Below are 13240 nucleotides of genomic sequence, written 5' to 3'. Positions count from 1 at the left end.
GAGTCAGAGGAAATGTATTAGCATGGATCGTGAATTGGCTGGCTAACAGAAAGCAGAGAGTCGGGATAAATGGGTCCTTTTCGGGTTGGAAATCGGTGGTTAGTGGTGTGCCACAGGGATCGGTGCTGGGACCACAACTGTTTACAATATACATAATGACCTGGAAGAGGGGACAGAGTGTAGTGTAACAAAATTTGCAGATGACACAAAGATTAGTGGGAAAGCAGGTTGTGTAGAGGACACAGAGAGACTGCAAAGAGATTTAGATAGGTTAAGCGAATGGGCTAAGGTCTGGCAGATGGAATACAATGTCGGAAAATGTGAGGTCATCCACCTTGGGGAAAAAAAAAACAGTAAAAGGGAATATTATTTGAATGGGGAGAAATTACAACATGCTGCGGTGCAGAGGGACCTGGGGGTCCTTGTGCATGAATCCCAAAAAGTTAGTTTGCAGGTGCAGCAGGTAATCAGGAAGGCGAATGGAATGTTGGCCTTCATTGCGAGAGGGATGGAGTACAAAAGCTGGGAGGTCCTTCTGCAACTGTATAGGGTATTGGTGAGGCCGCACCTGGAGTACTGCATGCAGTTTTGGTCACCTTACTTAAGGAAGGATATACTAGCTTTGGAGGGGGTACAGAGACGATTCACTAGGCTGATTCCGGAGATGAGGGGGTTACCTTATGATGATAGATTGAGTAGACTGGGTCTTTACTCGTTGGAGTTCAAAGGATGAGGGGTGATCTTATCGAAACATTTAAAATAATGAAAGGGATAGACAAGATAGAGGCAGAGAGGTTGTTTCCACTGGTCGGGGAGACTAGAACTAGGGGGCACAACCTCAAAATACGGGGGAGCCAATTTAAAACTGAGTTAAGAAGGAATTTCTTCTCCCAGAGGGTTGTGAATCTGTGGAATTCTCTGCCCAAGGAAGCAGTTGAGGCTAGCTCATTGAATGTATTCAAGTCACAGATAGATAGATTTTTAACCAATAAGGGAATTAAGGGTTACGGGGAGCGGGCGGGTAATTGGAGCTGAGTCCACGGCCAGATCAGCCATGATCTTGTTGAATGGCGGAGCAGGCTCGAGGGGCTAGATGGCCTACTCCTGTTCCTAATTCTTATGTTCTTATGTTCTTGTACTCAAATCCTCCAGCTATGAAACATAGAAACATAGGAAATAGGTGCAGGAGTAGGCCATTCGGCCCTTCGAGCCTGCACCGCCATTCAATATGATCATGACTGATCTTTCCCTCAGTACCCCTTTCCTGCTTTCTCTCCATACCCCTTGATCCCTTTAGCCATAAGGGCCAGATCTAACTCCCTCTTGAATGAACTGGCATCAACAACACTCTGTGGTAGGGAATTCCACAGGTTAAGAACTCTCTGAGTGAAGAAGTTTCTCCTCATCTCAGTACTAAATGGCCTACCCCTTCTTCTAAGACTGTGTTCCCTGGTTCTAGACTTCCCCATCATCGGGAACATTCTTCCCATATCTAACCTGTCCAGTCCCATAAGAATCTTATAAGTTTCTATGAGATCCCCTCTCATCCTTCTAAACTCCAGTGTATAAAGGCCAGTTGATCCAGTCTCTCCTCATATGTCAGTCCTGCCATCCCGGGAATCGGTCTGATGAACCTTCGCTGCACTCCCTCAATAGCAAGAATGTCCTTCCTCAGATTAGGAGACCAAAACTCAACACAATATTCCAAGTGAGGCCTCACCAAGGCCGTGTACAACTGTAGTAAGACCTCCCTGCTCCTATACTCAAATTCCCTAGCTATGAAGGCCAACATACCATTTGCCTTCTTCACCGCCTGCTGTACCTGCATGCCAACCTTCAATGACTGATGTACCATGACAGCCAGGTCTCATTGTACCTCCCCTTTTCCTTATCTGTCACTATTCAGATAATATTCTGTCTTCCTGCTTTTGCCACCAAAGTGGATAACCTCACATTTATCCACATTATACTGCATCTGCCATGCATTTGCCCACTCACCTAACCTGTCCAAGTCACCCTGCAGCCTCATAGCATCCTCTTCACAGCTCACACCGCAACCCAGCTTAGTGTCATCTGCAAACTTGGAGATATTACACTCAATTCCTTCATCTAAATCATTGATGTATATTGTAAATAGCTGGGGTCCCAGCACTGAGCCCTGCAGCACTCCACTAGTCACTGCCTGCCATTCTGAAAAGGACCTGTTTATTCCGACTCTCTACTTCCTGTCTGCCAACCAGTTCCCTATCTACATCAATATATTAACCCCAATACCATGTGCTTTAATTTTGCACACCAATCTCTTGTATGGGACCTTGTCAAAAGCCAAGTACACCACATCCACTGGTTCTCCCTTGTCCACTCTACTAGTTACATCCTCAAACAATTCCAGGAGATTTGTCAAGCATGATTTCCCTTTTGTAAATCCATGTTGACTTGGACTGATCCTGTCACTGCTTTCCAAATGCGCTGCTATTTCATCTTTAATAATTGATTCCAACATTTTCCTCACCACTGATGTCAGGCTAACCGGTCTATAATTCCCTGTTTTCTCTCTCCCTCCTTTTTAAAAAAAATGGTGTTACATTAGCTACCCTCAAGTCCATAGGAACTGATCCAGAGTCAATAGAATGTTGGAAAATGATCACCAATACATCCACTATTTCTAGGGCCACTTCCTTAAGTACTCTGGGATGCAGACTATCAGGCCCCGGGGATTTATCGGCCTTCAATCCCATCAATTTCCCGAACACAATTTCCTGACTAATAAGGATTTCCTTCAGTTCCTACTTTTCGCTTGACCCTCGAACCCCTAGTATTTCCGGAATGTTATTTGTGTCTTCCTTAGTGAAGACAGATTCAAAGTATTTGTTCAACTGGTCTGCCATTTCTTTGATCCCCATTATAAATTCACCTGATTCTGACTGCAAAGGACCTATGTTGGTTTTCACTAATCTTTTTCTCTTCACATATCTATAGAAGTTTTTGCAGTTAGTTTTTATGTTCCTGGCAAGTTTCTTCTCGTACTCTATTTTCTCCCTCCTAATTAGACCCTTTGTTCTCCTCTGCTGAAATCTAAATTTCTCCCAGTCCTCAGGTTTGCTGCTTTTTCTGGCCAATTTATATGCCTCTTCCTTGGATTTAACACTATCCCTAATTTCCCTTGTTAGCCACAGTTGAGCTACCTTCCCCATTTTATTTTTACTCCAGACAGGGATGTACAATTGTTGAAGTTCATCCATGTGATCTATAAATGTCTGCCATTGCCTATCCACTGTCAACCCTTTTAAGTATCATTTGCCAGTCTTTCCTAGGCAATTCACATTTCATACCATCAAAGTTACCTTTCCTTAAGTTCAGGACCCTAGTCTCTGAATTAACACTGTCACTCTCCATCTTAATAAAGAATTCTATCATATTATGGTCACTCTTCCCCAGTGGGCCTCGCACAACAAGATTGCTAATTAGTCCTCTCTCATTACACAACATCCAATCTAGGATGGCCAGCTCTCTAGTTGGTTCCTTGACATATTGGTCTAGAAAGCCATCCGTAATCCACTTCAAGAAATCCTCCTCCACCTCATTGCTACCAGCTTGGTTAGCCCAATCTATATGTAGATTAAAGTCACCCATGATAACTGCTGTACCCTTATTGCACGCATCCCTAATTTCTTGTTTGATGCCATCCCCTACCTCACTGCTACTGTTTGGTGTTCTGTACACAACTCCCACTAGCGTTTTCTGCCCTTTGGTATTCCGCAGCTCTATCCATACCGATTCCACATCATCCAAGTTAATGTCCTTCCTTACTATAGCGTTAATTTCCTCTTTAACCAGCAACGCCACCCCACCTCCTTTTCCTTTCTGTCTATCCATCCTGAATGTTGAATACCCCTGGATGTTGAGTTCCCAACCTTGGTCACCCTGGAGCCATGTCTCTGTGATGCCAATTACATCATAATCGTTAATAGCTGCCTGTGCAGTTAATTCATCCATCTTATTACGAATACTCCTCGCATTGAGGCACAGAGCCTTCAGGCTTGTATTTTTAACCTTTTAGCATTTTGCTGTAACGAGGCCCTTTTTGATTTTTTCCTTGGGTTTCTCTGCCCTCCACTTTTACTATTCTCCTTTCTATCTTTTGCTTCTGCCCCCATTTTATTTCCCTCTGTCTCCCTGCATAGGTTCCCATCCCCCTGCCATATTATTCCATAAGATCATGGCTGAAAATTTACATCATCTCCACTTTCCCGCCCGATCCTCATATCCTTTGATTCCCTTCGTGCCCAAAAGTCTATCGATCTCTGTCTTCTGTGGTAATGAATTCCAAAAATTCACAACAACTCGTATTTATATAGTGCCTTTAGCATGTTAATACGTCCCAAGGCGCTTCACAGGAGCGTTATCAAACAAAATTTGACACCGAGCCACATAAAGGAGATATTGGAACAGAAAAGAGGTAAGTTTTCAGGAGAATAGAGGAGAGAGAGGCGGAGAGATTTAGGGAGGGAATTCCAGAGCTTGAGGTCCAGGCAGCTGAAGACACGGCCACCGATGGTGGAGTGATTATAATCGGGCTGCTGAAGAGGCCAAAATTAGTAGAACACAGATATCTGATGGTTGTAGGGCTGGAGGAGATTACAGAGATAGGGAGGGGCGATGCGATGGAGGGATATGAAAACAAGGAATGAGAATTTTAAAATCAAGGTGTTGCCTTAACCCTCAGAGTGAAGAAATTTCTCCTCATCTCTGTTTTAAATGGGCGGCCCCTTATTCTAAGGTCATGCCCCCTTGTTCTAGTCTCCCCCATCAGTGGAAACATCCTCTCTGCATCCACCTTGTCAAGCCCCCTCATAATCTTATATGTTTCGATAAGATCACCTCTCATTCTTCTGAATTCCAATGAGTAGAAGCCCAACCTACTCAACCTTTCCTCATAAATCAACCCCCTCATCCCCGGAATCAACCTAGTGAACCTTCTCTGAACTGCCTCCACAACAAGTATATCCTTTCGTAAATGTGCATGCAGTATTCCAGGTGTGGCCTCCTCAATACCTTGTATAGTTGTAGCAAGACTTCCCTGCTTTTATACTCCATCCCCTTTGCAATAAAGGCCAAGATGCCATTGGCCTTCCTGATCACTTGCTGTACCTGCATACCAACCATTTGTGTTTCATGCACAAGTACCTCCAGGTCCCGCTGTACTGCGGCACTTTGCAATCTTTCGCCATTTACATAATAACTTTCTCTTGGATTTTTTTCTGCCAAAGTGCATGACCTCACACTTTCCAACATTATACTCCATCTGCCAAATTTTTGCCCATTCACTTAGCTGTCCTAAATGGCCAAACCCCTTATCCTGAGACAATGGCCCCAAGTTCTGGACTCTCCAGCCAGAGGAATAAGGCTTTCAGCATCTACCCTGTCAAGTCCTCCAAGAAGTTTATACGTTTCAGTGAGATCACCTCTCATTCTTCTAAATTCCAGAGAAAATGGGTTGCTCCTACTCAGTCTCCCCTCATAGGACAGCCCTCTCGTCCCAGGAATCAGTCTGGTGAAGCTTTGTTGCACCCAATCGAAGGCAAATATATCCTCCCCTAGCTCAGGAGACCAAAACTGCACAGTACTCCAGGTGTGGTCTCACCAAAGCCCAATACAATTATAGCTGGTGTGCAACGGCCACCCCACGTTAAAAATAATTCACACACCGGCATCTTCCACCCTTTAAAATGAAGTTCGGGACCCGGAGACTGCAGATCCTGCATTGGTCTCATCAGTCACCTTAAAACTAATTTTAGTTTGGAAGCAAGTCATTCTCGGCTCCGGGGAACTGCCTGAGAGAGAGAAGAGAAGATACAATTACAACAAGACTTCCTTACTTCTTGCATTGCAATCCCCTAACAATAAAGGCTTACATACCATTTGCCTTCCTAGTTGTTTGCTGTACCTGCTGTGAAGTGCCTTGGGAAGTTTTACTTTGTTAAAGGCACTAAGAACATAAGAAATAGGAGCAGGAGTCGGCCATACAGCCCCTCGAGCCTGCTCAGCCATTTAGTATGATCATGGCTGATCCGATCATGGACTCGGGTCCACTTTCCTGCCCACTCCCAATAACCCCTTAATCCCTAATTGATTAATATATATAAATGCAAATTATTGATTCGCCTGTGTAAAAATGCTTTCCCTTTAAGACCTGCGTTTAAATTCAAGTCAAATGTTGAAATGATATTCTCCCCTCTTTGCTGTCCATGCAGTCTCTACAAGAAGTGGGTTTCAACCCAGTTCATGGGTTTGCAGGTGACTACAGCACAGAATTCCTCCACCACCCACCCCGCCCCCTGATCCCCCCCCCCCGGCCCCCCAATGCAACACAAGGTGACAATCTCACCCAAGAGGGCTGCAGGAATGACTGGAAGGGGGGTGATTGAGATGGGAATGTCGGAGGTTGAAGGTCAAGGGGCCCTCAAGGGGAAAAATACTCCATTAGCACCATCACCATAGGCGGTCCCTCGAATGACGATGACTTGCTTCCACATGAGTTCACAGATGTTTCAATGAAGGACCCGATGAACTCCAATTGAGGGGGTGGAAGGTGCCTGTGCGTGGATTTTTTTTAACGTGGGGTGACCGTTGCACACCAGCCACCTCACGGGCTTGACAGAGCTAGGTCTTTATCCAGTGGCAAGGGTTGACCAGGACGACTGGAGACCTGCCCTGCTGCACGGACCTAGTGCGCTACACATATCGCAGTGTGGGCTGGCCCGTGCTGCCCCTGGGCCCTCGGCTCTTCTGGGTCCCGTACCCTCATTCACCGCACCTCCACCACAATGTCTCGCCGCTCCTCCGCCACAAACGTTCGCCGAACCTCCGCCACGATCTCCCGCCGCACCTCTGCACCAAATATTCGCCGAACCATTAGCACCGATGATGTACACATTAATGAGCCTGAATCGTAGAATAATACAGCACAAATGCTCCATTCGGCCCATCGGGCCTGTGCTGGCTCTTTGAAAGAGCATTCCAATTAGTCCCACTCCCTGCTTGTTCCCCATAGCCCGGCGCGTTCTTTTTCAAACATTTATCCAACTCCCTTTTGAAAGTTACTAATGAATCTACTTCCATTATCCTTTCAGGCAACGCATTCCAGATCACAACGTTAATAAAAATTCTCCTCCTCATCTGGCTCTTTTGCTGATGACCTTACATCTGTGTCCTTTAGTTACTGACTCTCTGCCAGTGAAAACAATTGCTCCCTATCTACTCTAGCTAAACCCTTCATTATTTTGAAAACCTCCATTATATCTCCCCTTAATGTCCTCTGTTCTAAGAAGAACAACCACAACTTCTCCCGTCTCCCCACATAACTGAAGTATCTCATCGCTGGTATCCTCTGTAAGGCCCCATTTTAAATTGCTACACATTCTAGCTAAAAGTGCTCCTGGGTCCCTTCCAAGTGGCGATTGCAACTGAGCCTAATCCTGCTTTGCCCTGTCGCCCAGCAACAACTTGCATTTATGTAGCGCCTTTAACATAGTAAAATGTCCCAAGGTGCTTCACAGGATTGTTATCGAACAAAAATTGATACTGAGTCACATAAGGAGATATTAGGACTGGTAGGTTTCAAGGAGCACCTTAAAGGAGGAGAGACGGAGAGATTTACGGAGGGAATTCCAGAGCTTGGGGCTCCGGTTTCTCGAGTGAACCTGCTCCTATTAGCTGGTGTCCTGAGTCACTCTAAGTGTCAGGCCTACTTGCTGATAGCCTCTTCCACAACACCCATTTCACCATGGATTTTCCCCAGCAGGTCGTGGAGTGACCCTTGCCCCAATTTTGACCCCTTGCTCACGGCGCTCCACAATGATGAGATTGAAATTGGGATGCCCATCAAGTGGGGAATGAGGCGTCAAACCCACAACCCACCGCTGCCGTGCTGCAGAGATCTCTCAGAAGGAAGCCTTTTGGCCCATCGTACCTGTGCCGGCTCTTCGAAAGGGCCTCGTGGTTGGTGGGCGGGGCCTCGTGACCTTTGGGGGTGGCTGTGGGCGAGTCTCCTGGCACATGGGCGGGGCTGTGGGCTGGACTCCTGCCCTGTGGGTGGGGTTGTGGGAGGGGCCTCGTGGGCGGGGCTGTAGGCAAGTGTCCTGCCCCTTGGGGCTGTGGGCGGGGCCTCGCGGTCAGTGGGCGTGGCCTCGTGGTCAGTGGGCGGAGCCTCAGTCAGTGGGCGGTGCTGTGGGCAGTTGTCCTGCCCCCATTGGCGGGGCTGTGGGCGGGGCCTTGTGGTCAGTGGGCGGGGCCGTGTGGTCAGTGGGCCGGCCTGATGTGCCTCGGTCAATGGGCGGGGCTGTGGGCGAGGTCTCGCGGCCTGTGGGCGGGGCCTCAGCCTGCGGCTGGTTGCTACTCACTGTCGGTCCGTCCCGTCCAGGTGAAGAAGACCAGGCGGCCCTCGCCTCGGAGCTGAGCCGGCGGGAGCAGCCAGAGTACTCGCCAGCGACGCATGCCCAGCGCTCCGGCATCTTGCCGTTGCCGCATGGCTACCAGGACGACGACGACGATGAAGACGAGGACCTGCAGCTGGCCTTGGCCTACAGCCTCTCGGAGATGGAAGCCCGCGGGCAGGGAGCAGGTGGGCACGGCGGGCGGGGCAAGAGGCGGGGTGGCGGCAAGGCGCCGGAGGCGGAGGCGGAGACGGCTGGGGTGTCTCCGCCCACGGACAGGGCGACACCGGGCGGGGGAGCGAGCAACCCGACTCGTGGGGCCGCTCCGCCCGCTAGCGGCAGAGCCGGGACCGCGGATGTTGGCGCGAGCGGGGCAGAGGCACCGAGTGTACCCGAGGGGCCGGGGGCTTCTGCCGAGGGGCCGCAGGTGAAGAAAAAGAGTAGCTGGAAATGCCTCATCAACTGAGCTGTGTCGGTGCCGATTGCTAGCTGGCACGATTGACGATGACCCTTCCCCCAACCCCCAACTCCACCCCCCCCCCCCCCCCCCCCAGTATATGAGCAGGGAGAGCAGCTCATCAATGTACGTAACATGGGCAAAGTAAATGGGATTGACAGGCCATTGCTACTCTCTTTCAGGGTCTCTTTGATTTCAGTCACGGATAATACTGTCCTTTTGACTTACATTTTGTGTTGCTTTACTCTGTATCTAACCCCGTGCTGTATCTGCCCTGGGAGTGTTTGGTGGGACAGTGTAGAGGGAGCTTTACTCTGTATCTAACCCCGTGCTGTACCTGCCCTGGGAGTGTTTGATGGGACAGTGTAGAGGGAGCTTTACTCTGTATCTAACCCCGTGCTGTACCTGCCCTGGGAGTGTTTGATGGGACAGTGTAGAGGGAGCTTTACTCTGTATCTAACCCCGTGCTGTACCTGCCCTGGGAGTGTTTGATGGGACAGTGTAGAGGGAGCTTTACTCTGTATCTAACCCCGTGCTGTACCTGCCCTGGGAGTGTTTGATGGGACAGTGTAGAGAGAGCTTTACTCTGTATCTAACCCCGTGCTGTACCTGCCCTGGGAGTATTTGATGGGACAGTGTAGAGGGAGCTGTAATCGGGAATAAGAACAATGGGACATAATCTTAAAATTGGAGCTTACATAATCAAGAACCTAATCGGGAATCAGCTTTTCACTCGAAGGGTAGCAGAAATCTGGAACACTCCTGCCTCCTAAAGGCTGTGGATGTCTGGGGACATTTGGAGCTTGAGATGGATTGTGGTTAGGCAAGAGCATCAAGGGATATGACAACAACAACAACAACTTGCATTTATATAGCACCTTTAACTTAGTGAAACGTCCCAAGGTGCGTTATGAGATTAAAAATTTGACACCGAGCCACATAAGTAGAAATTAGCGCAGGTGACCAAAAGCTTGGTCAGAGAGGTAGGTTTTGAGGAGCGACTTGAAGGACGAAAGAGAGGCGGAGAGGTTTAGGGAGAGAGTTCCAGAGGTTGGGGCCTAGGCAACAGAAGGCATGGCCACCGATGGTTGAGCGATTATAACCAGGGATGTTCAGGAGGGCAGTATTAGACGAGTTGCGGGGAGGGGTGGGGGGGGGGTTGTGGGGCTAGAGGAGATTACAGAGATAGGGAGGGGCGAGGCCACGGAGGGATTTAAAAATAAGGATGAGAATTTTGAATTCACTGCGTTGCTTAACCGGGAGCCAATGTTGGTCAGCGAGCACAGGGGGTGATGGGTGAGCGGGACTTGGTGCGAGTTAGGACACGGGCTCCAGAGTTTACCTAGGGTAGAATGTAGGAGACCAACCCAGGAGTGTGTTGGAATAGTCAAAGTCTAGAGGTAACAAAGGTGTGGATGAGGGCTTCAGCAGCGGATGAGCTGAGGCAGGGGGCGGAGACGGGCGATTGTTACGGAGGTGGAACTAGGTGGTCACGGGTTAATGATCAAGCTGAATGGCCTACTCCTGTTCGTAACGTTCCTACGCCTTTAATCCTCGGCATGGAGGATGCTTTGTGGGTAGAGATGGCGTTGTGTCTTAGCATGTGGGGAAAATGACCCTTCCATAACTCGCCCGTGTGTGTGTGTGTGTTTGTATAAATCTGCGGAGAGGGATTCAGTGTATTCCTGATGCTGCTTCACATTATTAACCCACGCCGTTGCACCATAGCAGCCAGTTTTTTTAAAAAATGCACACCTTTTGCGAGTGGCAGTTTGGAACCATCGCTTCTCTTGCTCTCTGTCTCTCTTTCTCTCTCTCTCTCTCTCTCTCTCCACCAGATGCAGATTTCCAGGCTTATTCAGGCTGACTAGCTGCAGTCCTGTTCCAGCAGGTAATGCTTTACATTTTTTTTTATATAACCATCGTCGTTTTTCATTTCAGTCAGTCACATGACTCATTCCCACAATGCACTGCGGCTCGAGTGCCATTATCACCATGTTTGGTTTGGTTTGGTTTGGTTTTGTGTTGTTTATTTTCGGGTCCAACCTTTGTTCCCTCATCCTCAGATTGGAAAGAAATGGCGGGGGGTGGGGGGTTGTTGTGGGGGAAGCGATTGTAACTCTACTCGCTCAGCAGAAACCTTGCGGGTGGGCAGCTGACGTTGCCCTGGCTCTCGCTCGCTCTCTCCATTCATGGCATGTGGACATCGCTGGTTAGCATTTATTGTCCATTCCTATCCGGCCTTTTGGCTAAGATCATGCGTAACTGACCTGACCAGCCACCATGACCTCCGGGTGGTTTCTCCCTGGTCAGGAAGGTATATGCTTGCTTTTTTGGAAACAGAAGGTGGGTGGGGTGGCTTGACCCATCCACCTCCACGGAGGTGTGTGGGGTGGCTTGACCCATCCACCTCCATGGCACGAACCTGGTATTGCAGTACTTCCAGGAACGGTGCAGTGGCTCTAGGCCTTTTGGCTAAGAGCATTGGCGCAGAGTGATCCTTGGCATGTGCAAGGTGACCTCTGGCGTTTGTGATTTGACAAAGAATTGGAACGATTGGCTACGAATTAAAAAAAAAAAAAAAAAAAATTTATTGTCCATTCCTAAACAACTGAGCTGCTCGCTGGGCCGTTTCAGAGTTGAGCACGTTGCTGTGGGTCTGGAGACACAGAGGCTCCCAGTAATACCTGGCCACTAGGGGGTCAGGCGTAGCACCCCGGTTCGTGACCCACACTCAGTACAGTTCCACAGTGACCGACACTCCCAATATGAAGGACATAAGAAATAGGAGCAGGAGTAGGCTACTCGGCCCCTCGAGCCTGCTCCGCCATTCAATAAGACCATGGCTGAGCTGATCATGGACTCAGCTCCACTTCCCCGCCCGCTCCCCATAACCCTCGACTCCCTTATCGTTCAAAAATCTGTCTATCTCCGCCTTAAATATATTCAATGTCCCAGCCTCCACAGCTCTCTCGGGCAGAGAATTCCAAAGATTCACGACCCTCTCAGAGAAGAAATTCCTCCTCATCTCAGTTCTAAATGGACGACCCCTTATTCTGAAACTATTCCCCCCCCCCCCTAGTTCCAGATTCCCCCACGAGTGGATACATGGTCACTGAGGGTTTTCGGCTCTGGTTCGTGACCCACACTCAGTACTGTTCTACAGTGACAGATACTCCCAGTAAATCCGATTTCCTTCCCTAAAGCACAATGGTGAAGCAGATGAGTTTTTACGACAATCCAGTAGTTAGTTCCCATGGTTACCATTCCCGACACTAGATTTGAACTCCTGTCTCTGGATCATTAGTCCAGGCCTCCGGAGTACCAGTCCAGTAACATAACCGTTGTGTCACTGTTACCCCACAACTTACCTGTTCCGAAAGATGGCAACATACGCAATGTTAACCTGCTCTCCCGAGCAGGCAGCAAGGACAGGCGCCCGAAACCAATGGGGTCCTTCTTTACATGTGCATGCTGCCTCCCGATAACATCACTGAGACCCGACTGCAATTTTAACTCCGAGCGGGGAAATCCACTTGCAGTTAAAATCGGGGCCAACTTGTGTGGAAACCGACCTTCTGGGATGGTGTGTCATCAGTGTTGCGACGTTTATTAATATCTTTTCTTTCTTTGTCTGTGTTTTATACAGGAGCACTTTTACTTGAGAGCCGTAGCAAAGTTCACTGGGTTTATGGAAATGGTTTAGCTATTTTTTTTTTAAAAAAGCACAAGACACCATGTGCGCACTGTTTGTTATATGCTATTTAATGAATTGTTCTGTGTTTGAATTTTTGACCCTGCTGCATTGAAGAGTGGGGGAGAATGGGGAGGAGAGGGCCATTTCTCCAACTATCTATTGTCACGGTTTATGTACAACCTCCCCCTTCTGGAAATGAATGATCTGACATGTAGATCGGAAATTCATACGTTGCAAATATATGTTTGGGACTCGTACCCTGTCCAATCTTTGTGCTGTACAACATCTTGCATTTATATAGCACCTTTAACATAATAAAAACTGTCCGAAGGCACTTCACAGGAGCGATTATCAGGCAACATTTGAGACAGAGCCTCGTATGGAGACATTGGGACAGGTGATAAGAACATTAGAACTTAGAACATAAGAAATAGGAGCAGGAGTCGGCCATACGGCCCCTCATGGCTGATCCGATCAAGGACTCAGCTCCACTTCCCTGCCCGCTCCCCATAACCCTTTACTCCATTATCGGTTAAGAAACTGTCTATCTCCGCCTTAAATATATTCAATGTCCCGGCTTCCACAGCTCCCTGAGGCAGCGAATTCCACAGATTTTCAACCCTCAGAGAAGAAATTCCTCCTCATTTCAGT

General features: G+C 48.5%; 1 protein-coding gene and 1 pseudogene across 4 annotated transcripts in view; both read left to right on the top strand.

The window, feature by feature from the left end:
• dnajb2 (DnaJ heat shock protein family (Hsp40) member B2) overlaps positions 1-13240 on the top strand; it is a 50701-nt gene extending 37461 nt beyond the window's left edge. For 3 of the 4 annotated variants that reach the window (XM_070875206.1, XM_070875209.1, XM_070875207.1), the window contains 2 exons: positions 8423-8623; positions 12542-13240. In XM_070875206.1, coding sequence (XP_070731307.1) covers positions 8423-8623; positions 12542-12660 — 320 coding nt within the window. In that variant the 3' untranslated portion in view covers positions 12661-13240. Of the gene's footprint in view, positions 1-8422; positions 8624-10730; positions 10784-12541 lie in introns of all 4 variants that reach the window. The other variant, XM_070875208.1, reaches the window with a different exon arrangement.
• Positions 11122-11354, top strand: LOC139260625 (U2 spliceosomal RNA; annotated as a pseudogene).

The sequence above is a fragment of the Pristiophorus japonicus genome, chromosome 3 (genome assembly GCF_044704955.1).
Source record: "Pristiophorus japonicus isolate sPriJap1 chromosome 3, sPriJap1.hap1, whole genome shotgun sequence".
In the NCBI taxonomy this organism is placed as follows: Eukaryota; Metazoa; Chordata; class Chondrichthyes; family Pristiophoridae; genus Pristiophorus; species Pristiophorus japonicus.
The sequence above is the reverse complement of the archived record's forward strand: the minus strand, read 5'-3'. Positions and strand labels throughout refer to the sequence as shown.